Source organism: Pelodiscus sinensis, chromosome 11, assembly GCF_052426305.1.
Source record: "Pelodiscus sinensis isolate ZL-2025 chromosome 11, ASM5242630v1, whole genome shotgun sequence".
NCBI classification, from domain to species: Eukaryota; Metazoa; Chordata; order Testudines; family Trionychidae; genus Pelodiscus; species Pelodiscus sinensis.
The window spans coordinates 46,541,251-46,568,847 of record NC_143062.1 but is presented as its reverse complement, the minus strand read 5'-3'; the positions used below and the strand labels follow the sequence as shown (position 1 = coordinate 46,568,847).

The 27,597-nt window shown below is 44.7% G+C and overlaps 1 protein-coding gene across 30 annotated transcripts in view; it reads right to left on the bottom strand.

Moving 5' to 3' along the window:
- Nucleotides 1-27,597, bottom strand: part of MAGI1 (membrane associated guanylate kinase, WW and PDZ domain containing 1) — a 552,920-nt gene that overhangs the window by 98,162 nt on the left and 427,161 nt on the right. For all 30 annotated transcript variants that reach the window (XM_075938532.2, XM_075938533.2, XM_075938531.2 and 27 more), the window contains 2 exons: nt 4,866-5,072; nt 1,073-1,283 (listed from right to left, as the gene is read on the bottom strand). In XM_075938532.2, the coding sequence (XP_075794647.2) occupies nt 1,073-1,283; nt 4,866-5,072 (418 nt within the window). The remainder of the gene's footprint in view (nt 1-1,072; nt 1,284-4,865; nt 5,073-27,597) is intronic.

Genomic DNA, 27,597 nt, shown 5'->3' with positions numbered 1-27,597 from the left:
TCTCAATGAACACAATAGCGTCAGTTTCTAGTCTTCGGAGGATCACCGTCACTCCCACCTGTAAATCACGTAGCACAGCCTCTTCAAATCAATCAATTTGGCAGTTAGTTTACCCATGGAAAATAGTTGGGATTCTTAATGTGTCCAAGCTGAGGTTCTGGTCTAAGTACTAGACACCAGAAAAGCCAGCTTTGGAGCGGGATGCACTGTATTTGTGGCGTGTACACAGAGGGCCTCTTTCCATTACGACAGTATACAAACGTTCAGAACCAAAATTCAAATTCCTTGCCCCCTACCTATTAAGACAGCTAAGAGATTTGTTTAGTGTCTTGTTTTAGTGTGTAACCACTATTTGAACTTTCTGATAACTAGCTGAGGATAACTCTGCCTGAGGAATCTCTTATACTAGCCAGTCTGTTTTAGCCACTGTTCAGGTCTGGAAAAGCTCTCTTGAAGTACAATTACAGACTATTATTTATGGCAGGAAAAAACTCAGTATTAAGACCATCTTAAGGCAACTGACACTACAAAGATAAGCCAAAAAGTACCCACCCACTGGCTCTACCAAAGACTGTCTGCCAAATGCTGGTTATACCCTGGGGAAGCCACAAGTCAGCATACAATTTGGATCCTTCTCTTTAATGAGAAAAGCCAAGTTAGTTCCCTGGCTTTGCTACTGACTGAGCATGGGGCTGGAGCAATTTCCCCCTCATCATTCTGATGTACACAGGCAGGCACTGAAAGAGCGCTCTTACCGTCTTTTCATTAGGAGCTTTCATCCCAAACTAGAAAACTGAGCAATCATTTTAGTTGTTCCTGAACTCGCTCTGTAAAAACCCCGCAACAGTTGCCCCGCAAATGTATTGACTCTCCAACACCTCTGAGTTTAGCTGCATGATCCATTCAGGAAATGCACATGCCGCAACAACATCTTACAACTCGTCAAGATCTTTCAGTTCTCAAAAGCAACCACAGACAGTAAATACACATGGTGTGTATGTGCATTTGCAGACAGCGGTTTTACATGCACGCGCGCGCACACGCACACAAAACAACAAAATACAAGCTTTACTCTATAAAATAGACTTCTCCATTCTCGGTATAGGCCATCTCCCAGTTTTCAGGTAGAGGACCTAGGTTTTCCTCTGCAGAAGGAGGTAGGTATTGAGGGAGCTTCTGAGATGGTTCCGTGGTGGGAACGGCGGTGACGCTATTATTCACAGGCGGTGGTGCGGTTTCTCTTGTACTATGTATATTGTGCTCGTCTTGGTCACCAGAATCCGCTGCAGAATCACAAAGAGGGTTATTGGTAACCACACTCAAATATCTGTACCACTTTTTCTTCCCCCTCCCAATTTGTTTGTGCCCAAACCTGCATTCGTGTTGGTTCCAAAGACTCACCTTACCTTTTGAAGTACAGGATTTGGGAGAGGGGTAGTGATTTCTCCTGTAGCTATTCACTCTCAAGTGAGGATGTAAAATCCCGATTAATCAGTTAACAGAACATTTAACCGGTTCGCTGGCTAAGTGAGATCCCTGGTGAGCTACCACCCCAGCCCGCAGGATTCCTGCTTCTGGCCCCAGTGCTGGGGCTGCCGCCGACTCCAGACCCGCCCAGGGGCAGGCCGCGGGTGGGGGGCTGCTCCCTACACCAGTTAACTAGTAAGGGTATGCTTACTGGGTAACTGGTTATCTGTTCAGATCCTTACTTTCAAGCCCCAATTCTGCAAACTGGGGTCCAATGAAGTAACTGAGTTCTATGGGGCTTTGAAAGGGTGCAGAGGCCCACATACAAAAAAAATCTGGTGGGACAGGAACCCAAAAGAATAAGATTTCCTTTCAGCAGAAGGAGTGGCTAGAAGAGTTTCTGACTTGCTTAGGGTACCTTAGAGCACATGTGCTACAGACAATCTGTGACGTGGTGGTGTTCTTTCCTATTAAACACACTTCCATACCAAGCGACTAAAATACTTTATTCCGCTGTTTTGTACTAGTGTCGTGAAGCCCTGCTGTGAGTGGCAGCATGCAACAATCCGTTCTGCCCACAACCGGGGGGCTTATAATGTTGCTCATCTCCAAGGGCCTTCCCTGTAAAACCCATGGCAATACCACAGTCCCAGTGGGCGGGGAGAGAACAGAGGGTTCTTGGATCCCTGAGACCCCAACCCAACCTCCAAAATGGGGACATTGTATGGGCTCTTGAACAACTCCTCACATCCTTAACCACTAGGAGCTTCTCCACACTATTTGGATTGCTGCTCCTAATTATACTACAGACTCCAGGTATCACCTACCCCGTGATCGACCCCAACCCCAACCTCATGTCACCCCTGCCTCCCAAGCCTCTGCCCTGCCTTCTCCTGCCCCGGCTCCCAACCCCTCCCCCAGTCCACACAGCCTCTACCAAACTCCCCCCCCCTTCCTCTTCTCTCCTCTCATCCCTCCCAGAGCTTCCTGAGCGCTGGGAACAGGTGGGCAGAGGAGAGGTTGGCCAGCATGACCACCAGTGCACAAGAGGCACGGTAGCCAGCTTTTAAGCCACGGAGCCACCTTCCCACGCGCACTACTGCCAAAAGCTCTGGCCTGCCTCTGAGACAGAGACAGCAGCGCAAGGCTAGGGTTGCCAGGTGTCCAGAATTGAACAGGACAGACCAGTATTTGTGCCTTCCGTCCAGTAAAAAAGTTCAGAAAATACCAGACATCTAAAACGTCCGATATTTTCTGTTTTTCCCGAGGCCTGGTTTGTTTTGTTTTTTTTTGTTCAATAGAATTTTTTCCTGGCATTTTTTTCATGGGTTTGGTATTTTTTGTGAAACCATCTGGCAACCCCGCAACCCCATCCCCACAGAAATTGTCACTGGTTACATGATTCCTGAATTAATAAAGGCATTTTAACATCCCTCGCTAGTGCACACACCCGATTCCAACCTTGTGGCCCATGGAGATGAAGGAGGGCCACGCGTGTGTCCCACTCACTAGCCTCGATTGCCCATCACTGATTTAGAGTGTCGATCAGGCCTTTGTTGACAGAGGTTAGAAACAGTGTTGTGCCTTGAGACTGGTCTACACTAGAAAATTGGACTGACCCAGCTATGCCACGCTTGGCAATGTGAAAATCCCTCCACACACTGAGCAGCAAGGTTCGGCCAACCTGCGTCCCCACGCAAAAAGTGCTAGGTCAAATGGTGACCTAGCTACTGCCTCGTGGGACGCTGGAGTGACAGGAGACTCCTCCCATTGGGCTTCTCAACCTATTTACCAGGGAGAGCGGCACACGCACCTCTCTCCATGCAACGTGGGCCGCATGGACACACGCATATATGAGGATGTCACATGGGCTGCAGCTGCGTGCCAATTGGCCCACACACAGGCAGAGAACCAATGATCTACACCGAAGCAGTACAAAAGCACAGCTGCAACCCTGAAGCGATACGGCTGCAGACTGCTAAGTGCAGACATAGCTTAGAAAGGGAGCTTTGCTCCTGGAAGGGGGTGGAAATCCATGAGAGCTTTCCAAACCAAGAGCTACTGGACAGCTAAAATCCCAACTCCAAGCCATGTAGGACCCCTGCCTGCTGTTTCTGGAAGCAGGAACGGCACCGATCGATCACGCTCTAAACCAGAAAAGATCAAGATTCGTTCGAAATCCTACTGCCGGTATCTAGCATTAGCGCCTTTAAATATTTTCAAGTAGAGATTGGCAAGTTTAAGAAACTAAAATATGACTCATTCCCCAGTCAGATCATTAGTGTAAACACAAGACTGAGACAGGTCCTCTGCAGAACAGGGAGAATAATAATATGGTTATTTCTGGCATGAAAGAGAGAAACTCTTTTGACCTGGGTGGACCAATGCTTTTCTATCCAGATTCTGTGCTTGTTTGGTGGAGACAAGAGACTGAAGTCTGATCTTACAATGACAGATTATTTGTATCTTTCATTAATTCACAGAATGGAAACACGGGTCGGGAGGATTTATAGCGAATATACATCTCCCATCTCTTCAAAAGGCAAAGCAGTGTGTTGTTTTCACAGTGAACTCCTCTAGTCAGGGTCTATGTTCCCATTAGAAAGGATCTTAATGAGATCTCAGAATGGCCTTTTAACAGCAACAGGTCCTGTAAGGGGAATGTGGTAATTGCAAAGTCACATGGTATGAGGACTTATATTCAGCTGTAGGGAGTTTTGAAAAAAAAGTGGCGAACTGGGATAAGGGTTCCAAACTGTGTATGTGTGTGGGGAAGCGGATCCTGCACCCCCTTCTTCCCAGACCTCCGCTCCTGCTCCCACCTTCTCGCCCAGCCCCCGCATCCCCACCCTGCTCCTGCACCCTCCCTTCCATCCAGCCCTCCCACCCCTAGGCCCAGACCCCACACCCCAAGCCTGCTTCCAGGCAGCCCCTACACATACTCTGAACCCCTCATTTTGGCCCTACCCCAGAAACCAGGGGGCCCCACAAAATCTACTAGCCCGGGGCCCCCAGTGTCTGGTGAGAGAGGGGAATGTGGGGAATGTCTTTCTGCTTCTCATTTGGGGGGCCACATCAATGAAGAGGGGTTTTTTTGCTTTTCATTTCTGTGCGGCTCCTGCCTGATTTTTCTGTGGGTCAGTGGCGCCTTGACCCAAAAATGGTTGCCCATTGCTGCTATACAATTTCGTATGGGAACGGGATACACATCTAGGTTAATCCCATTCATTTTTAAATGATCTGTGAGCTAGGGGAAAATGTATTGTTACTAGCAGGGATATTTCTAATCCAGATTACAATGTGGTTCAATCCAAAAGCGGCAGTTTTGCAGGACTCTGACGGAGAGGGGAAAAATGCAGTGTATCCTAGAATAGGGACAAGAATATTTTTTGCTTTACCTGTAAAGCTACTGTTCATTTCAGGGACATCATCTTCATCCTCATTCTCCGTGTGCACTATGCCCGCATTTTGCATATCATTGTAAGACTTGGTTCGTTTTGGCGTCGACTGCTTGCAGTTGGACTGGAGGTTTTGCAAAGCATCAGTGGTAATCACTTTCCCACTGACGGGTTGGCTGGGAGGTTTGGGTGTTCCATAATAGTTACCTAGGCAATAGAAACACATTTGCATGTTCAAGTTTTTAAGCAGCAAGTTTTTTTATTCTTATTCTTATTCCATCCAAAGATTCTCCCCTATAAAAAGGTGCGAGAAAGGTTCTTGTTTTGCAAACTATTTTTCACTTCTGGAATGAACCAGAAAGATTTCTTCCCTTTTAATTTATTCCTGTTGCATTTAAAAGTAGAAGCGAGGGTTGCATTGTTTAGGTGCACTGAGCGTACACGGACTAAAACAAAGGCAACTGTGGTGAATAGCAAAAACTTCAGCTCATTACATTTGAATTTCAATTAGTGGCCTTTTTATACATATGCACTGACACAATGCTTTGTCAGATTCAGGGTGAGCCCTGCAGAAAATAAAAAATTCATTACTTGCTATCACCAGATAAGGGATGAAAAGCTGGGGTGACAGGCTTTAATAGAAAAGTTCTTTTGGGTGGCGGTTGCATTTTTGAAAAGAAAGGAATCGCTCTCTCTCTCAAGGAAAAGTTTGTCAAAGGAAAACACAAAGTGGCAGCTACTTTCTTCAAAGAGGAATTGCAGCTCTTCGGGTCAGTTAGGGTAGAAGTGAACTAGTAAAATCTGAGAAGCAAGACTCTTAGGGGCAAATATCATCCTTGCCTTGGCTATAGCCACATGCAACTCTCTGGGGGAATTTTGATCCTTTCAGAGAGCTCCCATCTTATGGCAAATTCACTTCTACCCTAACTGACCCGAGAAGCTGAAATTCAGGTTCATGCAGGTACGTGCAGGTTCGTTCTAGTCAAGACGGCAATCTTCATAATGAAATATTTCAGCATTTCCATTCTACTTCACTTTGCACAAGCATTGACAAAGCCCAGCCATTTAGACCCCATTGTGCTAGGCACCGTTCAAACACGCAGCAAAAAAGGCAAAAATGCATAAATAAAAGTATAACATTCGGGATACAGTTATTTGAGATTATGGCCAAAAAGTCCATATTTAAAATATCAGTTATCCACACCAGTTTTAACAATGATTTTATATCTTCACTTCTGCTTTTGGGCCACAGAAATAGGCTTCAAATATTGTCCATTTAAATAAATATATTGTCCTTTTAATTTGCAGGGATCCCAAAACCGTATCAAACATATATTTTCTACTGTCTCCCCTCATTATAAATGTGCCTGTTTGTATATGCACACCTACAGCCTATAAACATTATTTATATCAGCCATAATTCTTTCAAAAAATTCTCTGAAAACATAGATATAGTAGATTACATTATACATACAGCTAGCTAGAAGACATAGAAGGAAATAATGATTTGGCATAAACATTTTATCAGAATTCAGCTCCTGCTGATAAAACCTTTTTAGCACATCACACCATTGTATATACTTTACATTCCTTCCCTCTGGTATATAGACGGAGCATATAGTGTGTGTGTATATACATATACACACAGCTTTTGTATATGTGTATACCCAGCTTTTCATCCCTTATCTGTATACATATACATACACCAAATGCAAATTATTCCTAATAAGTACACATTCAGCTTCTACATCACACCAAACCATAATGTATTTCAAAACATATTACAAAACACATACACCCCAGCCTATAGGAGAATGTGTTGTATGTGTTTAAAATTAATACACGAGTAATACACAGAGGAAGACAAACCTGCTGAAATGCAGTAATCCCTAGGTTTGCTGTTATTTAACAATGCCCAGCTACAGCTCACAAGAGCTTGATGTGCAAACCACATACAGTATGAATTTTAAGTCATAAAACATAGCATTTATCTGAACTGGCATTTGAGTGGTTGAATCCATCTTCTCCTTTCAAGTTTCTACTCTAGTTCATCCCTGAAGCTCTATTTCCATCGGCCTTTGGGGTAAATTAAGACAGGAATCATGCCCCAATAGTCTGAGGGGGTTGTGTGCAGGAGGGAGAGTGAAAAAACCATGCAAACACCTGTGGACCCTCTGAAGGGCATGGGGAAGGGAGGCAACAGGACGCGAGAAAGAGTCTAGCCAGGAGACAGGAGCGACAGTGTTCAGGAAGGAGGGCCTCTGAGAGGAAAGCCAGCTTCTTCTGCTAAGCAAATCCCAGTTTGCCTTCTCGACTTACCCATCGTACTGCCGTCTTAGAACACACAGACTAGGGTTCAAAATTCACGGTTTCCGGAAATCAGGAGGATTCCCTTCCCAGAGCATTTAGTGGTGTAGAAATGCTATGACAGCAATGAACGGAGCATCATTCTCGGTAAGCTGCATTCAAGCCTGTATAAAGTATTAAGGAGCCAACTCCGTAGAGCAGATCAATGTTCAGCAACACCTTTCTGTTGTAGTCTTCATTTCGGAATCTTAAATGTACAGAGATGCATAATTTATAGGGAAACGGAAATGACTTCTCTGGAAAGAGCCCCTAATGGGGATGTCGAATCTTAAAGCAGGTGCAGTCTTTACTAGAGAAATGATTCTTACGTTCTATATGCTGTAAGGAAGAGGAGGAGGAGGAGGAGGAATGTGAGCGAGAAAGGCGGGGAAACATAAAAGAGGTAGGAAGAGAAGATAATCTATCCTCCTCTATTTTGTATTTCTCCAGTATTACTGGGCTATTCCTTTTTTAAGCTCTGTGTGTTTTACAAGGATACTAACAAGTGATTACAAAGTCCAACAAGCATATCAAATACATGGGCAGCAATTCGGCTTTGAGATGCGGCCCTGAACACAGATATCTTGTCCGGCGTTCATTTCAGAAGGGATTTTAGAAGCGGTTAGCACTACAAATTGGTAAGACACACAACGTTTTAGAGGAAGGGTAGAGACGTGTGTAGCTGAAGCAGAGTTTTGATCATCTTAGTAAGCACATTACATAGATGTGCTGAAGAGGTCTCGAGGCCCAAAATTCCATTGCTCAGTTCAAGGAAAGGCTCGGATGATTTCCCTGCCTCTGATGAGTTCACCCCTCTCTCACCTCCTCTAGCAATGATTTAGACCCGTGGTTTTCAACCTGCGGCCCAATTAACACACAGCTGCAGCTCATGTGACATCCTCAGGGCCATACAGGGGGTTAGAACTCTACATAGATACGATGAATATCTGCCGATGTGCATAGTCATCAAGGATATAAATCGATATCCATGGAACCACAGGGCTCTCTCGGGAACTGCAGTGGGAAAAGGACCAGCATGGGCGGCCACCATTCACCTCACACTGGCAGGTCTGGCATGGCTGTACTGCCCCGCCCCCTCCCACAGCCCACTCCCACTCCTTATACACAGCTGTCTGCGTCTCCTATCCAGGGGCGTGCCAGCGAGCCTGGTGCAGGCCTCCACAGATAGAAATTTGTATCCATCCAGGGATCTATAAGTAGTAGCATATCTATGGCTTGGATGCAGCCACATAGCCCACAGAAAGCTGCCTAAATGGCTCACAATGGTAAACAGATTGAAAGTGACTAATTTAGGCAGTGAATTTATAAAACCACGAATGGGAATGGCCACTTACTAAAAAAAAAATACAAAAAAAAATACAAAAACATCTCAAGTTGAATAATAAAAATCAGGGTTTAAAAAAAAAATACCAGCCAACAGTTTCAGAATTATTTTTTGCTTTTGCAATGTATCACGTTGCATCAATGCTTTTTGGTCTCCCTCCTCCCCCCGCCAAAGGGAGAATCTCACTAAACTTCTCTAAACATACCTTTAACTCCCCTCTTCTTTCCAATTTTCCCAGCTGGACACTGTGTGAGATTACTCAGCTGCTCATTATCTTTCTTTTCACACTATACCTTTCACTGTGTGTACAGTAGACCCTCAGAGTTACTAACACCAGAGTAATTCACAGATCAGCCACACACCTTATTTGGAACTGGAAATACACAAGCAGGCAGCAGCTGACACCTCTCTGCACCTCCCCAAAGCAAGGACAATACAGTACAGGAAATCTCCGAGTTGCGACCGCCCGAGTTGAGACCCCCCTGCATTTGCAAAGATTTTTTTAAAAGTGGAGAAAGGGCCAAAAAACCTCTGACTTATGCCTTCAGCCCACATTTACGATGGCGCACGGTGCCTATCGTCAATGAGGGTGAGAGTTACGATGCCCCTGACTTGGCAAGTTTCCCAGGGAACCAATCACGTTGCAAGTCGGGGGGCCCTGTACAGAGTTCAGTGTAAACTACTAGAACAATAAAGGGAAAGCAGCACTTTTTTCTGCACGGTGACGTTTCAAAGCTATATTAAGTCAATGTTCAGTTGTAAACTTTTAAAAGAACCGTATCGTCTTGCTCAAGGGTATGGACATTTCAGAATTACGGACAACCCCCTACATTTCTGAGGTGTTTGTAACCCTGAGGCTGTACTGTATGTACTATAATGTGGCAATATATTTAGCCTGTCTATTTAACTGAAAATGGATGGTCCTTGGGGTAGGAACGGATTCTTTGTGTGTATTCTGTCAGGGCACCTTGAAGATAAAATCTCACCATGAATAAAAGCTTCACATTGCAGAAATGCCATATAGGTTGGACCTGCCTAGTCGGGCACCTATGGGTCATGACCGTTGCTGAATGGTCAAATTCCGGCCTCTCTGCTGCCGGCCTCCAGCTCGGCTCCCAACCCCCTGGCTGGGCTAGGGCTCCTCTCTTGGCCCCCTGGCTGGGCCCTGGCTCTGCTCCTAGCTCAGTTCCCTGCCACAGGCCCCCAACCGGTCCCTGCTATCAGTTGCCAGGGCACTCTGGTCCAGCAACATCTGTGGTCCTGCCAGACCTTGGATATTGCTGGACCAGAATCATAGAATACTAGGACTGGAAGGGACCTCGAGAGGTCATCGAGTCCAGTCCCCTGCCCTCATGGCAGTACCCAGTACTGTCTAGACCGTCCCTGATAGACATTTATCTAACCTGCTCTTAAATATCTCCAGTGATGAAGATTCCACAACCTCCCTGGGCAATTTATTCCAGTGTTTGACCACCCTGACAGGTAGGAACTTTTTCCAAATGTCCAACCTAAACCTCCCTTGCTGCAGTTTAAGCCCATTGCTTCTTGTTCTATCCCCAGAGGCCAAGATGAACAAGTTTTCTCCATCCTCTTTATTGACACCCTTTTAGAATGGTTCAACCTATACTACAGTCTGGCTCCCAAGACATCTACTGGAGACTAGGGATCTTAAAAAGTGATTAAATAGGTACCTTTAAAAATCTTTAGTGGTTACATGCCGCAGGCTCAGCTGTATAAAGCTTATACTGCAGAGCCCACATTGCAGCTGATGCTCACTGAAAGCTGGCTTTTAAACCGGCTTCCAGTGCATACCGGCTCCCCCGTGCTGGTCCCACTCCCTAGGAGCTGGTGCTACCCTGCGCTGCTGCCTCTGTATTACACGGAAACCTGTGTGTAACCATTACAGTAACCGATAAGCTCCTGTTTATCGGTTAACTGTTTAATGATTACACTGTTACAGGTCTCCCTGAGACTACTAAATCCAATGGAAATTTTCTTGTGTGCCTGAAATTCGTGTTGGCTGCCTTCAAATGAGTATATTTCTCTTTGCTGCTCAGTTCATTTGCACGGAGCTGCAACAGAGCACTCGGCCTTTGGAGCATGAATAGGCCTGCTCCTGCTACAGCCTTTGGCTCTTTAATAGTGAATGCGGCAACTAAAGGTAAGGTGTTTGCTCCAATACAACTACTGTACAAGAAATGCAAAAGCAGATCCAGACTAACACGGCTACCCCTCTGATACTTTACAAGAAATGCCATCTAAAACTTCCGGATTCATGGGCACAGATGCAGAGAGGGGAGACACACGTCAAGGAAAGGGTCCTCTCTGCAGAAGATTTGAGAGGGGGACACCAGCTGATTGAGAAGGGGCAGGAAGCTATTTTGTGCCTGTTTCTCTCTTTTTCAAAGAAAATTGGCAACATTGGTATAACTGTCATCTTCTGAAAGTCAGTTCAAAGGTTGAAACTGGGCTGCGTCTGTTTAGCTTCCAATATGATCAGGCAACAACCTTCCCACCAAAAATTGCCTTTTGTCACTGACTGTCGTCAGCAGCAGTTTGACCTTGATTTTGACCAATGGAAAAAAAACAAACAAACCCAAACTCAACACGTTAATGCTGAATGTAGTTCTCTCATATTTGCTCATGGGTCTCATCAAGTAGTTTCTCTCATCTTCAGAGATTCCCCCTTTTAAACTCCTTCTCAATGTTTGTTTTTCCTGAGCTGGTAGAACAGTGTTTAAAATATCCCTCATTTCATAAATTCAACACTTCTGTTTGGTTTGCTGTTCTTCGAGTGGAAAGTCACATCTATTTACTATTAATGAGTATTTGGATAACTGTAAGGAAGTCAGGAAAATGTTTGCCAGTCTTAAAAGCCTTGCTAAGCTCAGTGCATATGATCATCCATTCAGAAATTTCTACTGGCATTTTGAACATTTGCTATTGGTTGCTTTTTCAACTTCTGTATTAATTACGTCAAATCTCCAATCGGGAAGAAGCAAGACCACCCCTCTGTCTTAACAACCCAGGCACACACCACAAATAACAAATAGCAAACAAATAGTTTATGGACCACTCATCACCCAGAAATTATTTATTTCTAGCATCCTGCTAATAATCCTAAAGAAAGCATACGTGAAAAGATAACTTGATTTGTGAAAAATGCATAACCCAAAAGGGACTTAATTCATAACAAATGTAAGTGGTACTCAATAGCCCACTCAGCTCTAATTATTAACATCTTAGACAGCATCCATTACCCCCAGAGGATCCGAAAACATTTTACAAATGGCGTAGAGTAGTTATGCCCTGACTCTGAGACATGTTCAGCTTCTACAGAAGTCAATAGCAGAGCTGGAAGACCCATAGCACCTCTGAAAATTATGTCTGCTGTTCTGAATTCACTGAGTCTTACAGCGAGCACAGTTTTGCAATGATAAAAGAAAAGCTCTCGCTATGCACTGGGGAGCTAATATGGGCAGAGAGCATAGCCTATCTTCAAAGCTCCAGTATTTTGCTTTGACAATGTTTCCACTAACGACTTACATCTTAAAAAGCAGACTCTGATGCATACTATATTAGTGCAAAATGGCAGGCTGGGGGAGAAACTTAGATAAATAGGAAAATTAAGCAGGGTCTCAACATGCAGAATCAAACTGTAATTATTAATGTAATTGTTTTTTGAGCCATGCCTCTTTTGTCTGCTCTCCACAAGAACCAAAACGATTGACCCTTAATTTTACTAAAAGTGTCTCTGTTCATCTCCAGCGAGAGAGCGCTTGTGTGTGATTAGCACAAGACGAATTGATTCCTGGAAATGGAGATGGGGTTACAGTGTTTTAGCTGCTCGCTTCCCAGACTGTATTTGGCTACGGATTTCTACGTTTAGATGTCAGATCTGGTTGCTGTCTGCAGGAATCACCTAACTGCAAGCCACATTGATTAGCAATTGCCTTGAGGAAACTCACGAGTATCCAGGCAACCAAGAGACGGCCACAGATCCAGCATCTGGAAGGGGAAGCAAAGCACAGCATGGTTTTGCAGTAGGCAATGAAAGAAAGCTCTGAGAAATTAAACTGCAATGTATGTAAATCAAATCTTTGTATTTCGGAGTCTCTTGAGGTGGTTCAAAATAGGCTCGCTGGGACATTAGTCTGCATGTTTTGTTGGGAATTAGCCCAAAGGTTAGAAGGGGCATATTTTCATTTACGGCTTAAATACTTGGGAAACAACCAAGAATCTTGCCCAAACACCTCACTGGCCAAATAGGGGATTTTCATTTGGGCCCAATGAATTAGGGGATATGGACACTGAACTCCCTTGAGTCCCATGAAAAGCCTAGACATAATAAATAACTTAAACATCATTTTTCCACCATGTGGATAAATCAAAATCATTTAGAGCCACTAACAGAAAATTATTAGATATCATTCCAGCCACATGGCTACTGTTAAAGCCGTATGCAGCTGCACACAGACAGATGGAATGCACACAATTAAAAATATTCACAGAGCTAAGGCACCTACAATATCCGCTTCCCTGGTTACACTTTAGCATTGAACCACAAGGGGGGAGGTTCTTAATAGGTAAACAGGAATATCTTGACGCCGCAAGGCTGACTGACCCTTTTTGCAGTCAGGCAGGGACCATGAATGTTAGCATAACATTAGTGTAGCTGTTGTACACACACACAGTCTGGTAAGTATATACAAACACAGGTGCACGCATATATGGATATAAACATACACACAAAAGTGCTGTGAAGTAGTGAAACTGCTGTCCACACCATATGCTCTCTCTCATGTGAACCCACAAAAAGCAAGGAACAGGAAAGACGATTAACAGTACATATGTTCTGCTACTCATGCCACAAACACTTCCCTCGCTGTTACAGCTGCCTCACCTCTGAGCCGTTTCACACATATTCCTGCGCCAGATTACCCCACTGTCACACGCGTTTGGTGTGCTAGGCGATTACGTTGGGAGAAGAACAGGCACAAGGCAGTTCTGAGGTGGGGTGGGAGGCGGGTGCCCTAAGAAGTCAGAACGAAGGCTGCTGTCAGCAGTGTGTGATAGTTATAAGAGAAAGGGGTAAGGAGCATTCTTGTAGGTGGAAACACAGAATGTAGGCTGTGTTCACAGTGGCTTACCCTTTCACTGCCTTGCTTTTGGGACCAGGTGTCAGGAAGGTTGTGTGCAGAACAGCCCAAGTGGCCCCATCGCAAAGAGCTGTGTGTCCTATTTCATACACGGTTTTTTGAATGGGAGTTGGATGAGGTGCAGGAAGGGGCCAGAGCTGCAGCAGAAAACGTCTCATCCGTTAGCAGCCGCATATGAGCCCTTCATTGCTGCAGGATAAAATGTGACAGTAAGCTTAGGTCGCCACTGATATTTCATGTGTGCTTGGCACCCGCCAATGAGGCTTGAGTATGTCAGCTCCCATCATCCTTGTATGTGTCTACCCTCCATTGATCTGGCTTGTGTGCACAGCACATGCACCAATAATAGCTAAAAATTACCCTAATTCTAACATTTAAGAGCCCCCTGAAAGAACAAAATTCCCCTATGCTTTGCACCAAAAGTCCTCAAGATCAAATTTTCTACCAAATGTTGTGCAGCCAAACAGTGATTTTAAGAGGTATCAAACCACAATGAGGAAATAAGGAAAAGCTGAATAAGGAAAAGTTATTTATTTATTCCCATGAGATAAGAACTAAGGGTCACCAAATGAAATTAATAGGTGGCAGGTTTAAAAACAAACAAAAGGAAGTATTTCTTCACACAACACGCAGTCAACTCATGGAACTCCTTGCCAGAGGATGTTCTGAAGACCAGGATTTTAACAGGGTTCAAAAAAGAACTAGATAAATTCATGGAGGACAGGTCCATCAATACATATAGCCCAGATGGGCCGGAATGGTGCCCATAGCCTATTTGTCAGAGGCTAAAAATGGGTAACAGGAGAGGGATCACTTGATAATTCCCTGTTCTGTTTGTTCCCTTTGGGGCACCTGGCATTGGCCACTGTCGGAAGACAGGACACTGGGCTAGGTGGACCTTTGGCCTGACCCCATTCTTATGTTCACAATGAAGTGTAGTGCTGCTGCGGAAAAAATGTTTGGCCAGAGGCAAAGACAGCCCAATAAAAAGTTATGAACCAATAAAAAAAAACCCAGAAAATTCAAAGGACATAAAACAATTAGCTGTCTGTGAATTTTCACACCAATTATCTACTGATATTTTGAGAAAAATGGGAGTTTGTGTTCCACTTTAGAACCTTACATATGAAATAGTCACCCGATGCCTCCATATCTAACACATACAGAGATGCGTACTTCCTTTTTCACCAGAGAAAAGAAAAAGAAAAACACTAGGCCAAGGGGGAGCAAAACATCTTTCCACACTATGCAGATGTTAATACATGGATCTTTGACACCATACACTGTAATGGCTCGAAAGGAGCCATGATGATTTATTGAGTCAATCTGCAGCATGAAGATGTTAATAAGCAGATCTTATCTTATTAAGTGGAACATGTTGTTCCGCTACGTGTGCATCCACAGCATCTGCTACCCCAGTCTTCAGATCGGTCTCTTCAGGTTTTGCGTACCACGGCCACAGCACTCCTGCGTTGGCAAGATGAACAGAATGCAAAAGCCACAAAGCAACTAGGACAATCCAAACTAGATATTCTATAGAAACAGATGGGAGGAAGAGGGCCAGGGGACAGAGACATGAGCAGAATAAACACATCAGAAATACTAGGCCAAAGGCAGTTTCTTTGAATTCAAGTGCAGGAATGTGAATGCACCAGGGACTTTTGCTGCTATTCTAGCTGGACGGTAAAGGTAGCTGATTACAGTCATTAAGTACTTGTAATCAGGGTCTACAGTAGCCAGTTCAATATTATATATGCTAATAAGTCACCCATTACTTCTTAAGTGATGAAACCAATGCAGATTACTTACTCCTTTTCTTGGCACTCACGCAACGCCAGTCCCGAGAATGAAAGATGATGTCTTGACAATAATGCTGTATAATTTAACAACCCTTCACACATTACACATTACGGCACTTTTTCATCTGAGGATCACTAAGTGCTTCGCAAGCGTTCATTAATGAAGCTTCATAACACTACAATGACACTCACCAGTCACCATTCAAGATGCTACATTTAAAAACAGTACTCAAAAATAAATAAAAAAATCACAGCAACCGTGTTCACCAGCCTGCATGTTCACACAGCCCCTAGCTCCACAGGGGCCGATTCTCAGTGTGCCTTTGGTCATAATGATTATATTAATCATTATAATTTGAGAAACCATGCATTTACCCCTCTATTTGTCGCAGAAAATAACTGTGGACACATTGCAATCTCTGCTGATCTTTGTACAGGGATTACAATAGGTGTTACTATTCTCCTCTCCAGATCAGTAAACTGAGGCACAGAGCAGTTATCTGACTTATTTAAAGCCCCAAAGAAAGCCTGTGAAGAAGTTGTGAGTCACTACCCAGTTCTGAAACACGGAAAAGGATTCCTGCATGGATATGCATAGCACCTAGGAGAGCCATGATCTCGTCATACTGCGACTCATATGCAAAAGCAATTAGTAACTGTGATAGGGTGTGCATACCCTGCACTGGTCTAAAAAGGGCTAAAACTTTGTGGGCAGAGGAAGTCCCGCCCCTCCACCCAGACTGGGCATGCTCCAACTGCTGGATCAATATAAAAGGGAGCAGCTTAGGTCAGTCTGGGCTGGACACCGGAGAGAAAGGACCTGCTGCAGGAGCTTCTGAAGTAACCCAGCCAGAAACCAACATGACAGGAGCTGAAGACCCAAGAGACCATATTGAGCCTCCAGAGCTGGTGGGGAGATGGGTGCTGTGGGGCTGAAGGATCTTGAACCCATGTGGATTACTCCCTACTGGGGCTGCTACCCCAAACCCCTAACTTTAGCCACTAGGCTGTGCTGCCCTGAACCCTAGGGCTGTTACTGACTCTATCCATTATGCTGTGCTGTCCTGAACTCAAGGGTGATGATAAAGACTCTGGCCATTAGGCAGCACTACCTTGCATCCAGGGCTACTAGACAGACCACCTCAGGGTGATGGACTGTCTGTTGTAGACCGCCTATGGACGGGCAGCCGAACAGGTGACATCCACACCCCAGTACCCAAACCCCATGGGACAGGATGTGCACACGCTGTGACAGGAACCTATAGCATTACTTCCACGGCACCAGTAGGAACTCTATGCACCGAATACATGGCAGGATCAGCCACACACCTGCGATGATATTCTATTTGCCATGAGGGGCTCAGGTGAAGCACGATCTAAATGGACTACTCCTTTCAATGGGGTGGAGCACATCCAACATATCACCATGGGGATGCTACATTTGATCACCATTGCAACTGCTTTGGAGGATAGGGTCATCATTCAAAATGATCTGGGCAAACTGAAGAAATGGTCTGAGATAAACAGGATGATGTTTAATAAGGACAAATGCAAAGTGCTCCACTTAGGAGAGAACAAATCCGTTTCACACATACAGAATGGGAAGCGACTTTCTAGGGACAAGAGCTGCAGAAAGGCATCTAGGAGTCATAGCGGACCACAAGCCAAACATGAGTCGATAGTGTGACACTGTTGCGAAAAAAGCAAACATGATTGTGGGAGGCATTAGCAGGAGTGTTGTGAGCAAGACACAAGAAGTAGTTCTGCTCAACTCTACGCTGGTTAGCTCTCAGCTGGAGCATTGTGTCCAGTTCTGGGGGCCACATTTCAAGAAAGATGGGGAGAAATTGGAGAAGGTCCAGAGAAGAGTAACAAGAATGATTAACATTCTATGAACATGATCTATGAAGGAAGACTGAAAGAATTGGGCTTGTTTAGTTTGGAAAGGAGGAAACTGAAAGGGAACGTGAGAGCAGTTTTCAAGTATCTAAACGGGTGTCACAAGAGGGGGAGGGGGAGAACTGTTCTCCTTAGGCTCTAATAATAGGACAAGAAGCAATGGGCTTAAACTGCAGCGAGGGAGGTTTAGGTTGGACATTAGGAAAAACTTCCTAACTGTCAGGATGGTTAAACACTGGAATAAATTGCCCAGGGAGGGTGTGGAATCTCCATCACTGGAGACATTTAAGAGCAGGTTAGATAGACATCTATCGGGGGGTGATCTAGACCATCCCTGGTCCTGCCATGAGGGCAGGGAACTAGACTTGAAAATCCAGTGCTAGTATTCTGTGATTCTACTGAACATGCACACACCATAAAATCTCCCAGTATCAGAGCAACGCTCACCCCCATTTTAAAGCACATCTGATGGTACTGGAAGTTTTAATTACAGGCCCGGCACTTCAAGTCATATGGTTACAGAAGAATCTTAGCCTTTGCTAAAAATAACATTTCTAGTCTTTGTGGCTGAGGAGAAAAAGCTTTACGATCTGACCTGTGTTAACCTCAGAAAGAAGCAGCCAAATTAAAAAGAACCCAACACTAAGGATTTCGGAAACTTCTGGTTTGGCAATACTTTTGGAGTAGACTCAGAATGTAAATGGGCTGGTGCAGTGCAGTCCAACTGGGAAAAAGGCAGCACATGCCCTAAGTAATTTGGAAATAACTGCCATACCCACTCTGCCTTCACAGAGGTAGCTGTCTGTAGTACACAAACACAAGCTATACTGGTCATAACTTAGGACCTAGGCTACAAATTTATAGAATCCTAGGGTTGGAAGAGACCCCAGGAGTCATCGAGTCCAACCCCCTGCCCCAGGCAGGACTAACTCCAATTCAATCATCCCAGCCAGGGCTTTGTCAAGCTGGGACTTAAAATCCTCTAGGGATGGAGATTCCACCCCCTCCCTAGGGAACCCATCCCAGTGCTTCCTCCTCGGGAAATAGTTTTTCTTAATATCCAACCTAGACCTTCCCCACTGCAACTTGAGACCATTGCTCCTTACTCTGCCATCCGTCACCATGAGAACAGCCTCTCTCCATCCTCTTTGGGACCTCCTTTCAGAGAGGCTGTGTCCAGACTCCATGCCTCCGTCGACGGAGGCATGTAGATTAGCCAGCTCGGAAGAGGGAAATGAAGCCGCGATTAAAATAATCGCGGCTTCATTTAAATTTAAATGGCTGCCCCGATCTGCCGATCAGCTGTTTGTCGGCAGATCGGGAGAGTCTGGACGCGATGCCCCGACAAAGAAGCCTTTCTTCATCGACACAGGTAAGCCTCGTGAAACCAGGTTTACCTGTGTCGATGAAGAAAGGCTTCTTTGTCGGGGCATCGCGTCCAGACTCTCCCGATCTGCCGACAAACAGCTGATCGGCAGATCGGGGCAGCCATTTAAATTTAAATGAAGCCGCGATTATTTTAATCGCGGCTTCATTTCCCTCTTCCGAGCTGGCTAATCTACATGCCTCCGTCGACGGAGGCATGGAGTCTGGACACAGCCGTAGTGAAGGGCTGCTATCAAATCCCCCCTCACTCTTCTCTTCTGCAGGCTAAATAAGCCCAGTTCCCTCAGCCTCTCCTCAGAGGTCACGTGTTCCAGCCCCCTAATCGTTTTTGTAGCCGTTCACTGGACTTTTTCCGATGTGTCCACGTCCTTTCTGCCATGGGGGCCCCAGAATTGGACGCAATACTTCAGATGTGGCCTTAGCAATGCCGAATAAAGGGGACTAATCACTTCTCTAGATCTGCTGGCAATGCGCCTCCTATTGCTCCCCAATATGCCGTACAAGGGCACACGATTGACTCAGATCCAGCTCGTCTAGTAGTAGACTAGTCGACTACTTGCTAATATCCCTAGCCCACACTTTACGTATGCATCACGTTAGTCCAGAGAAGAGTAACAAGTTGGAAAAAAATACATGGATAAAACCAGCAGAATCTGGCAATCCTGTGCATGGGCAACAACAAACAAAACATCTCGTGGGCCACACACAGAACCGCAGCGGGGAACATGCATAGGGTTCCAGATGGTTTAAAAAAAATACCTGACACACTTGATCTCAGCTCGGGCGGGGGTGGGTAAGCGGGGAACTAGCCAAGAAGCGAGCAGGGCTGGTCGGAAGGGGGAGAAACGGCTGGCAGGAAGCAGGGCAGGCTGGAAGGGAATCGGGGGGAGGGGAGGAACTGGGTGCCAGGAAGCAGGGCTGGCCGGGAGGGAGTTGGGGGGAGTGGGGCTGGCTGAGGGGGGAAATGCAGGGAGGAACCGGCCAGCAGGGAGTGGGGCTGGCCCAGGCACACGCACAACCTGGGGCGCTGGCCATCCTGCACATGGTCCCAGCAGGGCGCACGGGCGAGTCTGGCCCCGGGGATTCCATCCCGCCCCACCCCCCTCCTCTTTACTACGTAGTTGCGTACTGCCTGCAGTGTGAGCACGTCTACCAGCCAGGCGGTATGCAACTACGTACTGATACTCATGATGATAATAATAAAAACTGAATTAGAAAATACCAGACATTTATATGTCCAGTATTTTCTCAATTTGTTTCCTGGACAGAAAGCTCAAATACCGGACTGTCTGGTTCAAAACCAGACATCTGGCAATCCTACACATGCAGGCCTCGGGCCGCATGTTGCTCACCACTGTCCGAGATTGTAGTTTGATTAGATGACCAAACTACCGAAACGTAACCTGGAAATGTATACGACTAATAGACACAACGTTATTACCAGTTTACAATGTTTCCACCTTTGTGTGCTGCTCCCAAAAGTCCTGTAAACTCTGGCCAGAGTGAAGTGTTAGCTAATCAAACCCAACAAAATCATGGAACTAACGTGATGCAAATGGAACTTCAATCACACTGTTCTTCATGGCAAAACACTGCCCCTTCCACTATGTTTAAGTTGTCTAATTAGATTATAAGCTCTCCAAGGCTGGAACTTGCTCTTTTTCCCTGTCTGAAAGCCATCTGCGACACCACATACTTATTATGGTATCTATGCTGGCCTCGCGTAGACATCTGTGACCCTGACTCTTGTTGAGTTCTCTCAACCCAGTTCATAGTGTGTCAGGAGGGGCAATTTCAGGAAAATTCTAACCTCCACGCTGAGTATACACACAAACTGGGATTGGCATAAGTAAATAGGAGGAAAGGTAAATGAAGAACAAAGCTGACTTAGAATGATAAAGCTGGATAAATAAGCCAGATATCAGAAGGGTTTAACTTTGCCATCTCTCGGTTCTTTTAACAGAATCAGCAGTAATCACCACATTGAATTTTAATTACATCACTGACAGGAAAATAATCAAGATCAACACCGGTCAAACCAAATGTAAGGTATATTTAATAACAACCCACCAGGAAAGCAGGAAAAATCATTCCCTGGAATGTTATTGTGTCTTACAATGGAATTTGTGTGTATCAAGAGTCCCATATATACCTCTCTATGATCATAATTGTTGCTTTAGTCTCATAGATCTTCCTCTGGGGAGTACAATGGATTTCCAAATGTGCCAAGCACCACAAAATCCAGTTGACAGCAATGGGAGGTAAGCCTGTTCGAACTCCTCAAAATTAGATCCCAAAATGTCCCGTGCCTTGACTGTAACCACTAATATTCCATTTTTCTGCATCATCAGAACACGATGAAATCAACAACAATATTCTTTCAAACTGGAAAAAGCATCTGCAATACATGAGCTGTTTAACCAGTTTCACATATAAACAGGTGTACTGTGAAATGGCCATATTTAAACTGCCCCCGCCGAGTCTGCAATCACCTGAAAACTAATTTCCAGACAGCCGCTTAGGGACAGATGCTCATTTTCCCTTTCAAAGTGGAAAGGTCAAAAGAAGAAATGGCATCGGGATGCAATAGGGAAGCAATTCAGCCGATCTATTTTGGGCATCATGACAAGGCAAACTAATTGAGTGCTATTGTTAGGCACGGGAAAGGAAAAAGGCTCATTTTGGGGTAGTTTTGCTATTGGAATATTAGCAGCAATGATAATAAACTCTCAGCAGTGGCAGAGCGAAGCCAAATTGTAAAATCAGCAATGTCATACAATGCTCAACCCATATAGATTGGACTTTGCAGTCATTTCATTTTGTGCATCTAGAGGGGAAGATTCAATATTAATGTTTAAAGGTGACCCTGCAAAGGAGTTAAAAAAAAAGTTACCCCCCCGCCCCCCAGTTTTTTTTATTATACCTCATAAAGAAGAAAAGAGATGGCACTCTCCTATGCAGGCCATCTTTAAGCAGGTAATTAGCTGTACTTTGGATTTCTTTTGGACACGTTTTGTATTAGTTCCTTAGAGGCTATAAAATAAGCCTGTCTCCTCCCCACTTCTCCACTGATGTCAGGAGCCGTCTGGCAGTGTTGCTCCACGCTGAAAATGACAATGTAGCCAGAGGGTGGTTTTATCTCCTTGTTGCTCTTGCTTGAGTTTTTTGGATGGTGCATCCTCTTTATCAGTGTTGTAAGGTAATGAAGCGTGCTCAAAAAATAATGGCATGCATTTCATGTATACCAAGGCCCCTTTGTACGTCTCTGTCAGAGTAAAGGGGCACTCGAGAAAGTACAAATATAACCTAATGCCCCCTTCAAAGTCCTATGACATTGCCAGAGGGGTGTCAAGGCACTGAAGTGGACATGAAAAATCAGGCCCAGGGTTTATCACACTAGCTTGGGGTTGGAAATGGCAGCTATTTACACACAACTCTTAAGTAAGTCATCATGCCAAATTGATGGCAATAATTTTATTTCTGAATTGCTCTATGAGTGAATTAGGTTTACATTACACACTGCACATACACCAGTAGAATATAAAGCATTTTCCCCATAACAGCTATCGGGGGAGGGATAGCTCAGTGGCTTGAGCATTGGCCTGCTAAACCCAGGGCTGTGAGTTTAACCCTTGAGGGGGCCATCTCGGGGAAATCTGTCAGGGATGGTACTCGGTCCTGCTGTGAGGGCAGGGGACTGGACTCAATGACCTCTCGAGGTCCCTTCCCTTCAAGGTCATGGGAACCACACAACTTCCTCTGCCACTTTTCACTGCAGAAAAATCAACCTCAGGAGTATGGTCAGATGTTCCTGATGGAGAAACTTGATCGAAGACACATAAATGGAGATGAGAGGAGAAGGAAATTGACAAACAAGGGTTTGGTAAGACAAATCAGCAGCTTTATGACAGCACATACCAGATTGTAACAGAACTCATGGTACACCGATACTATGGATATAATACCCTCAAATTTCCAGGGACCGGAAATACCTCAAATCACCCTGCAGCAGCTTTTCTGGCTGGTTGAAGGGCCCGGGGAGAGGTGAGGTCTCCATGGGGAGGAGGAAATAAAATCAATTCCAAAAACCTACCCTGAAAAGGAACAAGGAACAAGTCTTTAAATGGACAGGAGCAGAGACTGAAACAAAGCCAAGTGATGAAGGAAAAAAAGGTAGACAGCAGTGTTCCCTGTAAGCTGAGTGCTTGGGTGGCTACCTAAGAGAGATTTAGGTGCCCCCCAGCTATTTAGTAGAGTGCACCCACAGCTGTCTACAGCCCATAGTATGCGTTTCTATGCATTTCTATTGGTGCACATCTGCACTTGCCTTGGTGCACATACAATTTCTTCTGCACTTGGGTGAAAAAAAATTAGAGGGAACACTGGTAGACAGAAGGAGGAAGATAAATTAATTGAAAGGAGGAAAAAGGCCAGAAGCACCCAAAACGATAATCAAATTCAGTCCCCTGCACTCACGGCAGGACCAAGTACCATCAAGATCATCCCTTACAGCTGTTTGTCTAACATGCTCTTAAGTTTCTCCAATGATGGAGATTCCACAGCCTCTCTAGGCAATTTATTCCAGTGCTTAACCACCCTGACAGTTAGGAAGTTTTTCCTACTGGACAACCTAAACCTCCCTTGTGTAATTTAAGCCAACTGCTTCTTGTCCTACCAACAGTGAATAATTTTCTCCCTCCTCCTCCTAACAACCTTTTACGTACTTGAAAACTCTTATCATGCCCCATCTCCATCTTTTCTTTTCCAGATTAAACAATCACAATTCTTTCAGTCTTCCCTTGCAGCTCATGTTTTCTAGACTTTAATAATTTTTGTTGCTCTTCTCTGGACTCTCTCTAATTTGTTCACATCTTTCTTGAAATGTGGTGCCCAGAACTAGACACAATACTCCAACTGAGGCCTAATCAGTGCAGAGTAGAACAGAAGAATGACTTCTCGTGTCTTGCTCACGACACTCCTGTTAATGCATCCCAGAATCATGGTTGCTTTTTTTGTTTGTTTGCGCAACAATATCACAGTGAAGACTTATATTTAGCTTGTGGTCCACTATGACCCCTACATCCCTTTCCATACAATATTCCTTCCTCAACAGTCATTTCCCATTTTGTATGTGTGCAACTGATTGTTCCTTCCTAAATGGAGTACTTTGCATTTCTCCTTATTGAATTTCATCCTATTTATCTCAAATCCTCTCTCCACGTTGTTTAGATCATTTTGAATTATAATCTTATCCTTTAAACCACTTGAAAGCCCCTTTAGCTTGGTGCCAGCCACAAACTTTATAAGTGTATTTTCTATGCCACTAGCTAAATCATTGATGAAGATATTGAACAGGTCACAAAACTGATCCTTATGGAACCACACTCCTTAAGACCTTCCAACTTGACTGTGAACTTTGGGAATGGTTATCCAATCTGTTATGCACCCACCTTACTGTAGCTCTATCCAGGTTATATTTCCCTAGCTTGTTGATGAGAAGATCATGCAAGACTGAAATCTACATATACCACATCTACTGCTTCCTCCTTATCCATGAGGCTTGTTATTCTGCCAAAGAAAGCTCTCAGGTTGGTTTGACAGGGTTTGTTCTTGATAAGTCCATGCTGATTGTTACTTATCACCTTATCTTCTAGATGTTTGCAAATCATAGAATCATAGAACTGGAAGAGACCTCAGAAGGACATCAAGTCCAGCCCCCTGCTCTAGGCAGGACCAATTCCAACTAAATCAACCTGGCCAGGGCTTTGTCAAGCCGAGACTTAAACACCTCTAGGGATGGAGACTCCACTACTTCCCTAGGTAACCCATCCCAGTGCTTCACCACCCTCCTAGTGAAATAGTTTTTCCTAATATCCAACCTGGATTTCTCCCACCACAACTTGAGACCATTGCTCCTTGTTCTGCCATCTGTCACTACTGAGAACAGCCTCTCTCCATCCTCTTTGGAACCTCCCTTCAGGAAGTTGAAGGCTGCTATCAAATCCCCCTAATTAACTAAATGGATTAGTTAATTATTTGCTCCATTATCTTTCCTGGTACAAAAGTTAAGTTGACTGATCTACAATTCCCTGGGCTGTTCTTCTTTCTTTCTTTTCTTTTATGGCACTATGTGTCCTTTCCCATCTTCTGGAATCTCTCCCATTTTCCATGATACTAGTTAACAGTTCACGTATCTCTTCAGTCAGCTCCTTGAGTATTCTAGGATGCACTTCATCAAGCTCTGATAACTTGAAGACATCTAACTTATGTAAGTAATTTCTAAATTGCCTTTTCCCCTATTTTAGCATCCGAACCTACCCCATTTACACTGACATTCACTATGTTAGGCATACAGTCTAAGGATGAAAAATCCCATTTAGGGTACGTCTACATAATAACATTATTTTGAAATAACATAGTCCGCACCTACAAAGCAGGCAGTTATTTCAAAATAATGTCAAAACACTGTCAAGCCGGAGAACTTCTTACTCTGATGACTCCTGTAACTTTCATTGTACAAGGAGTAAGGGAAGTCAGAGGAAGAGTGCTCTATTTCAAAATAAGTGCTGTGTAGACGATTCAAATTTGGAAATAAGATAGGCAATTGGCGTAGCTCAATTTGTGAAGCTTATTTCGAGTTAAGCCCTGTTGTGTAGATGCAGCCTTCATTACTTAACCAGTTAAACAGGGATTAGCAGGGGGGGGTGGGAGGATGGGCATCAAATGATAATTTTGTTCATCCATGACCCAAAACAACAGGTGCATTTCACTCACCTTATCTTTATGGAACCTCCTACCTGCAATTGGGGGGGGGGGGGGGAAGAGGGGGAAAGAAGGAATTTGGGACCTCTGCCTTATATAAGGGTAGCAAGGTAGGGGTTTCTGTCCAGCAAGGAGGGACACATCTGCTGGGACTTAGGGCTTCAGCCAGAATGAGGATGAAGTCCTGAGCCTAGCCAGGTGTGCCCTGACTGTTGAACTTTGGAAGGATTTTGGCTTAGAGGGTCGATATTTCTGGTGTGTAAGAACATTCACAAGCATTGAATCAGACACTGTCCTTAGCTACATCAAACTCGGAATGACAACAGGATATGACAATATTTCCCCAGAGTTCCAGAAATGCCTTGGAATCTATGGCTGTCCACATGCCTGATACAGGTTGTTAACGAGGGTAACCTGCCTAAAATAAGGAGGATGTCAAAAATGACCACCCTTACAAAACACAGAAAGGATCCATACAATGGGGCAAGCTACCGACCAAGCTGTCTGCTATCTGTCGCATTCACATTCTGGAGCAGCTTATCTTCCAGCATAGAGACAGCTCTGAGTGTCAATGAAGCTGGCTTCCGGAAGGGTCAAAGCACACACAACCACGTCCTCGCCCTTGTTACAAATATAAGAATGTGTTTCAACAAAACTCGAAGATGGAGCTGTTTTCTTGGACCCAACAGCAGCCTATGACACAGTATGGCTCAATGGTGTTTTGGTAAAACAATCAAGATGTCTCCCTGCATGAGTTGAACATCTACTTGCAAACTTCTACTTCATGATCAGCATTTTTGGGTATATATGGAAGATTAAAACAGTGCATGGAGAAGTCAATTAAATGGCTTACCCCAAAGCTCTATGCTTGCACCCATTCTGTTCAATCTATATACATACGACTTGCCACCGACTCAGTCAGGCAAGTCTGCTGATGCAGATGACATCTGCTGCAGAGCCCAACTGTGCTCTTTCACTAAATTACAGAACATCCTGAACACTGACCTTGCCAAGATGGCAGCCTCCTATAGCAGTTAGCATCTCCAACCGAGTGTGACTAAGAAAGTTCAAGCATCTTCCACCTTCAGAATGAAAGCATCGTCCTCAACGGAAAATAACAAACGTGAGGTAAAACTGCTCTAGCACAGTGTCACACTGGACCGCTTTTTGACTTGCCAAGACCATCTAGAAAGGACTGCTGCCAAAGTCAGAACAAAAAAACCAATCTCATCGGCATATAAGCCAGTTCAACGTCGTGTGCAGGCGCAAACACTTCATACGTTGGCTCTGGCACTTCGCTATTCCTCTAAGAAATGCTGTGCCCTAGTGTGGTGTCATTCACTTCACACTAAATAAGCTAAGATCAAACTGTAGTCAACCATGAGGATCATCACAGGCACCATGGACCCCACTCCTATCCCTGGCTCCAAATTCTGAGCAACGTAGGCCCCTGCACATTCACTGCAGAGAGTCCACAGAGTGAATGATGGAAAAGCTACGTACCAAACCAGGTCTACCACTGTTCACGGACATTTTCAGACACTGCAGAGCACAACTTACTTTGAGGCATCCATCATGGTCTCAACTGCAGACTGGAATCAGCCAGTAGCAACCTATGGTGCAATGAGCGGTCATGATATGATTTACTTGTTGCTGATCTGACAGTTTGTGATGGCTGGAATTTGACTTGCCATGTCAATTTTGAATGCTACTGAACAGATTCCAAACTAGCCAAGGTATATGTGCAGCGGACCTCTACGTATGGATCCACACAACGACCCACTTTGTCATGGTGGCCTTTGTTGGTCAACATTACTGTCCAGTGTTAACTGACTAGATTTCATAGTGGCCTTAGGGCCCTTCCAATCTGGCTGCGCTGGCAAGCACGGCAAGCGCTACAAGAGAATGGCTATTGATGTAATGTTGTATGGTAGTTAACTGAAAGAAAAGCTTAATACCCCAGTGATATGGAATAGCTCTACATTTCAAAGTAAGTGTATGAGGGTTAGTCACTAATGCAAAAGAAAGACTGTGAC